Here is a 13,381-nt window from a genome sequence, read left to right as displayed (position 1 = left end):
TTTCGAAAATAGTTATGAAACTCTTAAAGTATAAAATACTATATTAAAATAAAAAAAATGTTTAAATTATAAAAATGTAGTAATTACCTTAAGAAAAAATTTACTTTTTGAAAATTAAACTAACTTATGTTGTCTTAAAAATATATTAAAAAAATACTGAAATTGAATGAAAAACACTTCATTTCAAATCATTGCATTGAGGATCAATACCATTCCCACACTCCAAACGACAATGTTAGGTTCATGTAAAATAGGTAAGGATTTGCATTTCTCTTTGTACGACCGATGGTATAATATTCCTAAAAAAGTATGTGAAAACAATATCGCCATAATTTAATGGGCACTTTGGAATCAAACTAAGCTAAGAAATGTTATGGTGATATGGTCCATCAACCAACTGGATATAGAACATATCTATTTGAGAATGTTTATGTTGATAATATATATTTTCAAACATTATTAACTATTAAATAAATTTTCATGTTGTTATTATTCCTAAAGAGCACCTCTAATGCCATGCTTAATTGAGTGAAAAGAAAATATGAAAGAAAAATATGGGTAACAATAAGTTTTTTTTTATTGGTTAGAAATTTTTTCTTTCTTTCTTTCTAGTTTTTAATATTCTTTCAATTCAATTTTTTTTCTTATTCCAAATGGAGCATAGTTACTATTTAATAGTAATGAAATTGATTTAATGAATTTCACAAGATTTGAAGATGTTTGAACTTTGAATAATCCGATTCCAAATAGTACAAAAAACATCAATGATGGGATGGGGATGTCATGTTTATCATCTCAGGAATTCCATCATGAGTCAGAGTGGACCCTAGAATCCACTCACCACATATCTCCATTATTATTATTATTTTATTATTATTATTATTATTATTATTATTATTTATTATTATTATTATTATTATACATCACATATCACACTACGCATATTCTTCCCCCCACTTTCCCTTTCTTCCTAAACGTTATGTTCGGTATCCGTACTTCTCATGTTTTCATCTTTATTTTTGTTTTTAGGTATCGTATATTTGTACTCGTACTCATATTTATTATTTTTTTTATTTTTTTTATTTTTATAAAAGAAATATAATATTTTTAAATTATTTTTTATTATATTATAATTATAATTAAATTCTTTATTTATCTCATATTATAATAAATAATCATATATAAAAAATATTTTTTTTTTAATATAATTAAATTAAAATTTAGTATTAAATTAAAAATGATAACGATGATAGATATAGGTACAGGTACGATGCGGATAAATACATACATGTACCTATATTTAATTTAATATATCGAGTTTTACCTGTATTCATATTTAGTCAAACTAAGTATTTCCAGGTGAAACAAATTCAAATATTACTCACGAGCACATGTATATTTATTATCCTTACTAAATGCTCATGAACTCATCACGAGGATTAATAAGGATTCTTTAAATCAATCACCCTCACGAGGATTAATAAGGATTCTTTAAATCAATCACATATGTTACATTTAAATTATGAGACTGAGGCGTTTTTAAACATACATTTTTTTATTAGTTAAATTTGATTAACAATCATAAAATTTTGTATTTTCTTTGCATGAAAGATATTTTTATTATATATATATTTATTTATAATTATGTTATTAATTTAAAGTAAAATTTGAGATGATGCTATTAATAACTAATTTCTATCATAAAATACAGTGACAATTCCAATAATGTTTCCTTTCCATCCACAACCACATATTTTTTAATTTACAAAGTTTCAAATTTGAGATGTAAAAATCAAACCCAAACCCCCCTTCAAATGTCGATAAACTAAGTTATTTATCAATTATATATTTTAGAGCTTATTTTCATACTCACAATATTTAATAAATTTCATAAAAATTTAATACATCATTTAATTCATAAAGTTTTTTTTTTTAATTTTCATTTACATTTTTAAACCAAACCTTAAACTAAATTATTGATAATTAGATATTTATTTTTAAATATTTATTTTTTATTATTAAAGAGTATTTTTATCAAATATAAGAAAAAAATTTATTGAGATTTGACTGACAATAAATAGATGAATATTAATGCCTCCTCTTACCTTGAGTGGTTTTGCAATAAAGAATCACAAGTTGCACTTCAATCACAAATAAGTCACTTAAGTCATATAATCTTTTTATTCACATTTGAGCCATATAATTATAATTTCATTTATAATACATGAAATTTTATAAATATTTTTAAAGTCCACATATCTAAAGAATCATATGAAATTATTATTTTATATAAGACATTAAAAATATTTTACAAAATATTATGAATAATAAAAAAATTTCTAATCCTTAAGACTGAATTATAAAACTTTATTTTATTTTTAATTTTATAAGCATAAATTAATTTCTAATTATCAATTTTGAGATATGTATAAATTTTATATATATAAAAAAATACAAAATTTTAAAATTAAGAAATTAATTATAATTTTTGAATTTTATAAAATCATTGAAAAATCTTTAACGTAGTGCTTGTTTCGGGTGATTTACTGTTTACGAGCAACGAAAGGCGATGAAAGTTGGCGTTTGTTTCCACCGATTTGCGACGATGGAAAGGCGAAGAAAAGCGAGGAGAAGCACTGTTGCTCTCCTCGCACGAGAGGGAAGAAAAGAGGTGAAAGACACGTAGGATTTGTGAAAATCCGAAAATGCCCCTCTCATGCATGTGCCATGCAGCAGAGGATTCACGTTCAACGAAGGATCATAATCGATTGGCCACATAATCGATTATGGCCTTGCATAATCGATTATGGGTGAGGCATAATCGATTATGCAAGGCCATAATCGATTACGTGGCAACCATAATCGATTATGCAGGTATTTTCGCTGCTAGTGGAAATCGGAACGGCCCGTTCCAAAAATGCATGTTATGAGAAAAATAAGAAAGCAGAACGGGTCGTTCTACTTTTGGAACGGGCCGTTCCACTTCTGGAACGAGTCGTTCCACTTTTGGCCTTTGCGTAGTACTTTATAACCCCAGAACGGCCGTTCCACTTTCGGAACGGGCCGTTCTGGGTACATTAATTTGTTTTTAATACGTGTATATATATATATATATAATATTAATATTTAATTTATAATACCTTAAATTAAATATAATTATTTAATATTAATATTTAATTTATATATATATATATATATATATTAAATATTAATATTAAATAATTATATTTAATTTAAGATATTATATATTAAATATTAACATCAAAAAGTGGAAATATAAAAAAATAAAGTAAAACATGTTTATAAAATTATAATAATAACACTTTCATAAACATTAATAAAATAATGTTACAAAATATAATTATCATAATATATTTTGTTATTATTATTTATTATTATAAATATTATTTTTTTTATTTTTATTAATATTATTATTTATTATAATTAGTATCATTATTATTTATTATGATTCTTATTATTTTTCTAATATTTATTATTATTCTTATCATTATTTATTATTTTTTTAGTAAATAAACCCTATTAATATAATTTTATTGTAATTATTATTAATTACAATAAATAATATTATACTCATTTTTAATCCAAGGGTAAAAGTGTAAATTATATATTCATCTCTTAAATTTTTATTTTTTATCTATCATTAAATTTAAAGCAAATATTTAAATTAATTTATTTTTAAATTAATTTTTTATAATTTTTTTAGTTAAAATTTATATATTTATCTTTTAATTATAATAATTATAAAAAAAATTAACCTAAGGGCAAAATAGTAATCTTTCACAACTATTAATTAAAAAATCTATTTTTATCTATCACATCAATCAATTCATTCACAAACTTTCTTTACACTTTTCACTCACTTTCCCTTAATCCAATCAACCTCACTTTCCACTCACTTTCTCTTCAAATCCCTCCTTTTCCACTCTCTCTTTTCCATCCTCAAATCCAATCAAAGCCTAAAAAAAATTATGTGCTAAATCATGAATTCAACCTTTTATGAAAATAATAAATTGTTAAAAAAAAGGTCTTACATTTACAGCACTTTTCAGTACTAATTTTCTCGCTAGGTTGGAGATACCTCAAAGGATGGGATAACTGACCCCAAAATTTAACGTAACTGCATATATAAAGTAAGATTTAAACTCCTAATCTTACTTAAGTGTGAATCAATTCGTACCTCTGAACCACATGCTTGGGTTAACAATGTTCAGACGTGACGACACATTAGCATTTCCCGGACATATCTGAATGCCTAAACCGGTCTCAAAGCAACCCGGGCCCCACCGGTTCAGATTCATGCGGCTCCTGTACAGCAGCCACATCAAAGCAATCTTTCGGTCATCGAATCTCAACCGTCCACGTGTGAGCCCCACAAAATCCACCCACGCGCGACGCGACACGCTCCAACAAAACCGCGACACGTGTCTCCCCTGTACAAAACGCTTTCCGCGTGTTTCACGCGCTCTCAGATCTCACCCATTATTTATTTATTTATTATATTTATTTTGCAATGAATCCCACTTTCACGGTTCAAAAATCTTCTACGGCTGTTGCTTGCTATAACTAGCATCAACCACAACTACTTTCTTCGGTTCAGCTTCCGTTCTTTCGCTTACGCAAAACGGCGCCGTTTTGGCCAAGCTCTCCAGCGACCGGAAAATGGTGGAGCCGGTGGAGCTTCGCGGCGAGGAGCAGCTCTCGCTGCTGTCGGATTCGAGCAATGGCGACCGGTCGTGGCGGCTGAACTTCGACGGGTTTCAGCTTTCTTCGAAGCACACGGAGAAGCAAGTGAAACCCCCTCGCGGACTCCATGACTGTTATGGCGTTCTAGGTAACACTACAATCGCATCTTCGTTTTATTTATTTTTCACATTTTTCATTATTTTTAATTTTTAGAATATGCTTTGTTTTAGAAAGAAAAAATAAAATTAAAGTAGACAGAGATTTTCACTATTTTTTCATGGAATGGGAATCTGCAATTTGCTTTACACTTGTGGTTCTGGTTTAATTGCGGTTTCAGTGCTGATAGAATTTTTCTGTTTTGGTGTGTTTTTTTAGTTTTTTCCCCTCTTTATATTTGTCGTCTTTTCATTTGAAGTCCAAATGATGCTTTTGTTTTCTTAAAGATGCTATTAGTGGATTTCATCCAGTGTGAGTATGCCATGCCATGTTTTGTTCCTTTTCTAAGACCGGGTTTGTTAATGTGTGATGGAATTTGGAGGTGGGTTAGATATAAGTATATGATGCGGTAGCTTTGTAGCAGTTGGGGTGGGGTTTTGGTGTATTGGGTATTGTTTGGGGGAAGTTGGAAGATGCACTATAGGGTTTTGCATTTTCAGGCTCTAGAGACTAGAGGCAAAGCTTTTGGACTAAGCTTATTTGTTTTTTCATTTTGGGTTTGTGTGTTTTTAGTGGAAGAAGTTTCACGAATTTGGTGCTTAGATTTTGCATTTGAACTGAGTGCGTTTGGACTTTTGCTTTATTTCTATAAATGGGTTGTTTGAATCCATGCTCTTGCTGAAACTTTTGTCTTGCTTGTTTGTATGTTAGCCTGCCTGTTTCTGCTGCAACTTTATTTGTAATTTTGTATGTTTTCTGGGTTTTGAAGCTTTTTGTTAATTTTGTGTAGTTCACTAAATTGAAGTTAACTTGTCCTATATCTATGACCATGGGAATTTAAAGAATAACTATGAATCGCTATCTTTTTATTTTTCTTTTATCACGGGAGGTTAGCTGTTTTTCAATGGTATGCTTTTTGAGTGCTGGCATCTTTGCTACTAAATTGAATGGAAACTTCATGGATCTTGTTTTATTTTTCTTTTATGTTATGTATTTCTTCAGGTCAAGAAGATAATATTGCGGAGTACTATCAGCAGCAGGTTGAAGTGCTCGAGGGCTTTACTGAAATGGATGCCTTAGCAGAGCGTGGTTTTATTCCTGGAATGTCAAAGGTTTCTTTTTCATTTTCTCCTTTATGCTTCCCAGATTTAAGATTGATATATCGTCGAATAAATGCTGTGGCTGAATATCCATTGCTGTTGGCAGGAGGAGCGAGACAAGTTAGCAAGGAGTGAGACGTTTGCCATCAGATTGTCAAACTTCGCAAACATGGTTCTTTTTGTTGCCAAAGTTTATGCATCAATCAAAAGTGGTTCCCTAGCCATCATTGCATCCACTTTAGACTCACTTCTTGACCTCCTTTCTGGATTCATCCTATGGTTCACTGCATTTTCCATGCAAACACCAAACCCATATCAGTACCCTATAGGGAAGAAACGTATGCAACCATTGGTCAGTTCTCTTTTTTAATATCCTGTTTGAAATCATCCCAATCATCATCATCTGTTCTTTCTAAATGATCTCAATGGCTCTTAGGAATTAGTAATCTAATTAAACTTAAATATCAAGATAGAAAACTACTTAACATACAATTTGGTTGTGTATATACTTGTGTTCCACAGATAAAGCATAAACTATAAAGTGAAAGTTCATTATCAAAATAGTTATTGGACTAATGAGTAATTATGACAATCTTGGTACAGAAATTTTAAATTCAAATTTTGTTGCAGGGAATTCTTGTTTTTGCCTCTGTTATGGCTACACTGGGACTGCAAATAATCTTGGAATCTGTCCGCACATTAATATCATCTGTAAGTTGATTTTTGCATTATTTCTAGAGGCAAAGTTGACACCTAAACTGATAGAATGATAATTTCTCATTTAGTTCCTGGATATCTTTTATTTTTAGATATCTTTAATGTTTTTGAAATGACATTTCCAGGAAAATGCATTCAACTTGACCAGGGAACAAGAGCGTTGGGTCGTGGGTATTATGCTTTCAGTGACTTTGGTGAAATTCCTGCTGATGGTTTATTGCCGCTCTTTTACTAATGAGATTATCAAAGCCTATGCCCAGGATCACTTTTTTGATGTGATCACTAATGTCATCGGCCTTATTGCTGCACTTTTGGCAAATTATGTTGATGATTGGATGGATCCTGTTGGTGCTATCATTGTATGTGAATACTTTCCTTTTGTTAAAGATTTTGATATGCTATTCATAGCCCTAGAAAAGAATATATATGTTATTTAAATTTCCGTGAATTTACAGTTGATTAGTCTATTTCATCAACAACGTGGCCATCTGCATTTCAGCCTCTGCCATATGCTCCAATTATTTAAAAGAATCGAGATCTCAGATTACTTAAGATGAAATCTCTCATTGCATTAAAGCAAATGTCAAATGTTTGTGACTTTCTAATTAGCTTATCATAGTACCTGCCAAGGACGGAGCCAAGGGGGGACCTACGGGTGCCACGGCCCCCCCAACAATTTTAATTTTTTTTTATATACATATATATTACTATATGGCACCCCCTATTTTTAATATAAACTCATATGTATAATTAAATGAATAACCCAAATTTATTTTTTTATTCAACTTTTGGACTTCTGGTACGGCCTGCTATGTGGTATCACTTTGGAATTTATTCTCGGCCCCCCAGTATTGAAATCCTGGCTCCGTCCCTTACCTGCCACCTGTCCTTGAACTTTGTGCATATTATGATGGTTTGATATGTCGTATTCTGGTCTATTAAGATTTTAGGGAATCATCGATGGTTCTTTTGAGCACATCCTATTGCTGGAAAGAATTTCTTATTGATATTTGTATATCTAACTCACCACCAGTTTATACTTGGTCTTTTTAATTTTTACTTGCTTTACTTATGTCTCCTACAGCTGGCTTTGTATACCATTCGCACATGGTCGATGACAGTGTTGGAAAATGTGAATTCCCTGGTTGGAAGATCGGCAGCACCAGAGTATCTTCAGAAACTTACATACCTATGCTGGAACCACCACAAGGCTGTGAGGCACATTGATACCGTTCGGGCATACACATTTGGGTCTCACTACTTTGTTGAGGTTGATATTGTCCTGCCAGCAGATATGCCCTTACAAGAGGCTCATGATATTGGGGAATCATTGCAAGAGAAGCTTGAACTTTTGCCAGAGATTGAGCGTGCTTTTGTTCATCTTGATTACGAGTACAGTCACAAACCTGAGCATGCTCAAGCACACACTTAGCAGCAGTAAGGAAAAACAATGCCTTCTTGCTTTCTTCATTTGCACTTTCATAACTCGTCAGTTGTAAATGTGAACCATTTCTGAATGTTGAGAATCTGAACTTAGTGCAAGTCACTGAGAAGTTGCTAGCTATATTCGTCCGCCCCTAGCTTCAATTCCAACTTTCTGGCATCCTACGAATATTTTAAATGTATATCACTATCACAATAGGCTTATCAGGCAAGACCCTCCAGGCTCCATTTGGGAGAAGTAGAATCTTGTTGTTACCCTTTCCAGTTGTATTATTTGTTTTTGTACAGTGCACTATTTCTACCTTAATTAAGGATTTAAGGTGTTGTGTGCTGGTTTTGTTGTTTCTAACATGTGCAAATATAATTTCTTTTTATAAGATCCATTACCTAATTCATCAAGATTGAGGAAGTTGGTTAATTTAGTTGATAACATACTAGTTAGTATTGCATGTATTTTGATATGATTCATAATATATAAAACGATTTAGTGTACCAATGATGTGAGGCACAAGGTGAATTGTTTGTCTGGATATTACATGACGATGAAATGAAAGTGTGGGCCTTATTGAAGAATGAGTAAAGCAAAAAAGGGGACTGATATTACAGGACAATGCTGTGACAGTGTTCCCCCAAATAAACTTAAAGCGAAATGTAAGTTTTGTTCACAATCTTTTTGGGGTTGAATTGCAAGGATGAAACATCATCATGCTTGAACAAAGATGAACAAAGATAAATGTGAGTACATGTGCAAGAGTTCTGGATGTTAAGAACATTTGTCAAATTATTGGAAACTAAAGAAAAGAAGAAACAAGAAAATAGTTGTGATTGTTGGGAAGTAGCATAGGAAAGGATGAGAAATCAAAATTTGTCATATGAAAGACAATGAGTGAGGTGTGTAGATATATGAAGAACTGGCAGATGTATTTATGGTAATGTAGTATCTTATAATTTTGTAAGTCTAACAATCAAGCAAGTTTTGTATTTACTATAATTCAATCTTAATGTAACGAGAAAAAAAAAACATTTAATTATCTTGATGTTAACATGTACTTCAATATATTTGTAAGGTAGGAAAGGGAAAAAAAACATAACATAACATGTATGCATACAATTTACATACACAATATTTTAAAGTATATAAAAAGTTATATTTGCTAAGTAAATGACTACACAAGATCTAATTATAATAGAGTAGTCGTAGCAAAATGAGTCACCATTAATATGACTCATCACTTAGACAACTTTGACATTTAGTTAATTAAATCTTGTTCTTATATCAAATATGATTAATGTAATACAAGAAAAAAAATGATAAATTTATGAAAAAAATCAACATACAACAGTCAACAATGCATTAAGTAATAACTTAAATTAGTTAACCAATTTCAATCACTTCATCTTGTAACCTCAAACTTTTCATCAAGCATAATATAATCGACTTATAACATAATACAACTCATCAACTTTAGCTTAACAACATATTCAACGTAAGTAACAATAAACAACTAATGTGTTATCACACATATCAATTAAAAAAATCTCTTACAATAAAGGTAAACGGTTTAAGTGGTTAGACTCTATTGAACCACATGTAACCTATCTCAATCGGGTCAGTTATAAGGTCTCTTAGAGAACTTGTTTAACAACTTAATTTGATTTCTCAAATTTTATCACTTAAACTAAGAAGTCTAGTACTACTGTTAGGGTAAAACAACTTGAGTATGAGTCTATCATGACATTAGTTTACAACACTAAGTCACCTATTGGATTAGTCCATCGACTAGTCTTCAAATACTATTTTCTTTCAATACTTGGTTAAGGACTAAGTCTTCAACTTTATACTTAACAAACACATGAATCTTCATTACATGTCCAACATTTTAACAACTTACGCAACTTAAAACAACACACAAATTTACAACTTAATCATATACCATCTCCCACCTTCACAGTATAAACATCATTAATCATGTATCAATTTATAACATACAGATTCATTATCATACATCATCATCCACACAACTTATTCGTCATCATGTAACTCTAAGACAACTTAAAACAAGTTTTCATCATGCAACTCGCACATGAGCCATTGAGACAAAGGAACTCCTTATCTCGCCCATGCCTGGCACCAAACTACTTGTGCTTGGTGTGATTGAGGCAGAGAGTCTCCCACTCTCTCGTGCCTAACATGGCAAGAACTCACACCCAACCCCAATCAAATAGAGGACTTCTACTTGATTCATATCTGGCACCACTCCTCCAGTACTTAACGTGGATCCAAGTAGAGACGGTTCTCTTTCCTCATGTTCGGCACCACCAATATTGTGCCTAATGTGAACATGATAAAACCCTTTGGTTGAAATCACATCCAACCCTATAAAGGCACGTTTGATGTGACATCAACTCTACACTTATGCAAAACTCAATTCTGGCCTCAACCACTTGAAACTTAGCCAAAATTCACATGCAACTATATATACATCGCATCTACATCATATAGAGTTCATAAACAACACCAAAAACAACATGAAACTAAAGATTAATAAGAATCATCATCTACTCTTCATAAGCAACTTCAAGAACATCTAAACTTCATAATTCATCAGACATGGATTTCAAACAATAATAGCTATAAATCTAGTGATTCTAATAAATAAAAATCACCATACAACAAGGATCATTTAAAACATCAAGCTTCCCTTACCTCTTGACAATCTGCATCGAAGAGAAGAAAAGAATTTTGCATGTTCTAAAACTCAAGATTCTTGACTCTGCAAGTTTTAAATCTTTAACTCAGCAAGATTGTTCACCTACAAGGGGGGAGAAGATAAGGGTTTTAGTAAAGGAAAACGAAGAAGATTCACTCAAGTTTTAGAGAACTTCTCACTAGCTTCTCTCTAAAGTTTCTTAAAACATAAACTTATGAGATTTACATCTTAAAAAGTTTTATATATCCTTCCTGAAGTTGAACCAACCTATCTCTAACTCAATTATTCCAGAGGCCAACTTAACTTTGAAAGTGCTTGGACCTGAGTGTCCCTAAACCATAACTAACAACTAAACAACACAAATCATGCGATCACTCATATAATTAAATTAAACTTCACAAAACTATCAATGTTATAGTAAGGAGTGATTTCATTTTCTCAAATGTTAAAGATTGTTGGAGAATATGGTAAGGGTTTGAAACCTCCTACTTATCATGATATGAGTTTTTTTTTTTTTAAGAAAGTGGTTGACAATATAAAAAAAAAGTCTAGAAAAATATAATAGAGAATGTGAGTAATCAAGATGCACCTTGAAGTGTATGGTTTGATGGATAAGAAAGGAAGGTTACTCAAATTTTTTATAGTTTATAGTCCAAGTATGACTTTTTTTTTTATAAAAAAATTCTACCAATTCTAGTGATGTGATAAAGGATAGAATGCAAATGTTTGAGTTATTAGACAATAATGGGGAAGAAATTGGGGAGGAACAAATAGTTCAAGTTGTGATGGAGAAGTTGATAACAAGTAGTTCAAATTGAGTCAAATCTTGTGAAAATTAGGAAAATTTTAATGGAGTTGACAAACAAATTATGTTGTCCCCGGGTGCAATCCGTTGTTTTAAAGTGTGTTTTAATGAAGAATTTTAATGGAATAAGTTTTTTTTTTGTTGAAAAATTTCAAATGTTTTGAGAATTCACACTTTAATATTAAAAATACTTTTAATTATATATAAAAATAATTTGATTTAATTTCTTTATAAATATATGTCACAATTATTTATTTTTAGTATAAAATATATGTTAAAAAAATAGTTTTATTTCTTACTAATTTTTATTTAAAACGTTACATTTTAATAAATATCTACAAATAATCGTATATAAAAGGCATATGACAGAAAATTACTATCCGCTCCCATCATGCCAGTTTCCATTCCTGGGTGAGACCTTGTATATTGTCTGAAAAATCAAGAATTAGTATAACTTAAATTTTTAGGACACATAAAAAGTTTGTCATCCGATGTTGGCAACAATATTATCTTGCAATGAATTGGCACATGATGCCGTGGGGTAGTCAGAGAGAGGCTGTAAACGTGCAAACTTGTTACACCTCCATCCACCCACCCACTCAGCAAATAAAAAAGACTATTTCAAATTAAAGGATCTATGTTTCCTTTTCTTTTCTTTTTTTTAATATTTTAATATTTACTATTTTTTTATTATAATTATAACTATATTAGGCAAAATGACTAAAAATGTATCTGCAAATTGAAAAATAACTTATATGTATCCTTTGAAATAGTTTATAAAATAAATTGAAAAATAACTTATATGTACATGAGTTGGAGTAAATTTCATTATATTGAATTCAACTCTTATGAATAAAATAAATAAAATGTTAACCTAGGAAAAAAGACATGAATAAAAGCATCCTTATTGGACACTGGTGTTTATTTTGCTTTTGATAGTAACTTAAAACAAAATGCTAAGACATGCATGATTGAACAATGAAACAACTTAAATGTAGTGTGGGAACTGGGAAGAGGTAGGTCTCAACTTACATACCTAATTATGTGTGTATGACAATTGAGGTGTGCTATCTTTGATTGAATGATTGCGACAGAAACCTTTATAAACTACACACCCTTTGGGCTTTTTGTAACATTGTGTGGTGCCTCGTAGGACAAAACTTGGTCATGTTTCTTCTACCTGGGGATGGGAAATGATATTACCTGCAATATTGCCATATTTTATCATATTTTTTGTTAGTAAAATATTGATGTCACATTATGTACTATTAGATAACATGTATATGATTATGAACGATGAGTAAGATAATATTATTATATAAAATTGTAATAATCCAGTGTACCAGTTAATTTGCATATTTATCAGTTTGACTAGTGTTAAAAGAGGAAAGAAAATAAAATAAATCTCATATTGTCATACGTAAAAATGGTTTTTTAATTTGGTCCCTAGTTTAAGGATTTTTATTTATTTTTCTTCTAATTCATAAGTTGTTATATAGTTTCTTGATTAATTTTTATTCCTTATTTTCTTAATGTGGGAACCTTACATTCTTTGATCATATATTTTAAAATATATCACTAAAAGCTTTAGAATCTACGTGTATTATTAAGGATTAAATAAATAGTTGAAATAGTTATTGAATATTTATTTTTATTTGATGTTAAAAGATTTATAAATTTAAGCACTATATTCGGTGAATTAAGTTACAATTTGTTAGCCGATTCTTATGATATCAAATCAATTA

At 30.5% G+C, this 13,381-nt stretch overlaps 1 protein-coding gene across 3 annotated transcripts; it reads left to right on the top strand.

Moving 5' to 3' along the window:
• The first annotated feature begins 4,540 nt into the window (after positions 1-4,540).
• On the top strand, positions 4,541-8,519 carry MTP11 (Cation efflux family protein). Of its 3 annotated transcripts, none has more exons than XM_020376357.3 (6): positions 4,541-4,852; positions 5,863-5,972; positions 6,067-6,312; positions 6,591-6,671; positions 6,803-7,036; positions 7,762-8,519. In XM_020376357.3, exons 1-6 carry the CDS (start codon positions 4,681-4,683, stop codon positions 8,107-8,109), a joined length of 1,191 nt encoding a protein of 396 aa, XP_020231946.1. In that variant the 5' UTR covers positions 4,541-4,680; the 3' UTR covers positions 8,110-8,519. The 3 variants fall into 3 exon arrangements, with proteins under 3 accessions (XP_020231946.1, XP_082929286.1, XP_020231947.1); XM_083073160.1 differs by lacking the exon at positions 4,541-4,852 and adding an exon at positions 5,133-5,172; XM_020376358.3 differs by lacking the exon at positions 4,541-4,852 and adding an exon at positions 5,319-5,376.
• Positions 8,520-13,381: the final 4,862 nt, after the last annotated feature.

Source organism: Cajanus cajan, chromosome 4 (assembly GCF_000230855.2).
Source record: "Cajanus cajan strain Asha chromosome 4, NIPB_CcT2T_4, whole genome shotgun sequence".
NCBI lineage: Eukaryota > Viridiplantae > Streptophyta > Magnoliopsida > Fabales > Fabaceae > Cajanus > Cajanus cajan.
Note: the sequence above shows the minus strand (reverse complement) of the source record. Positions and strands in the feature narration are given on the sequence as shown.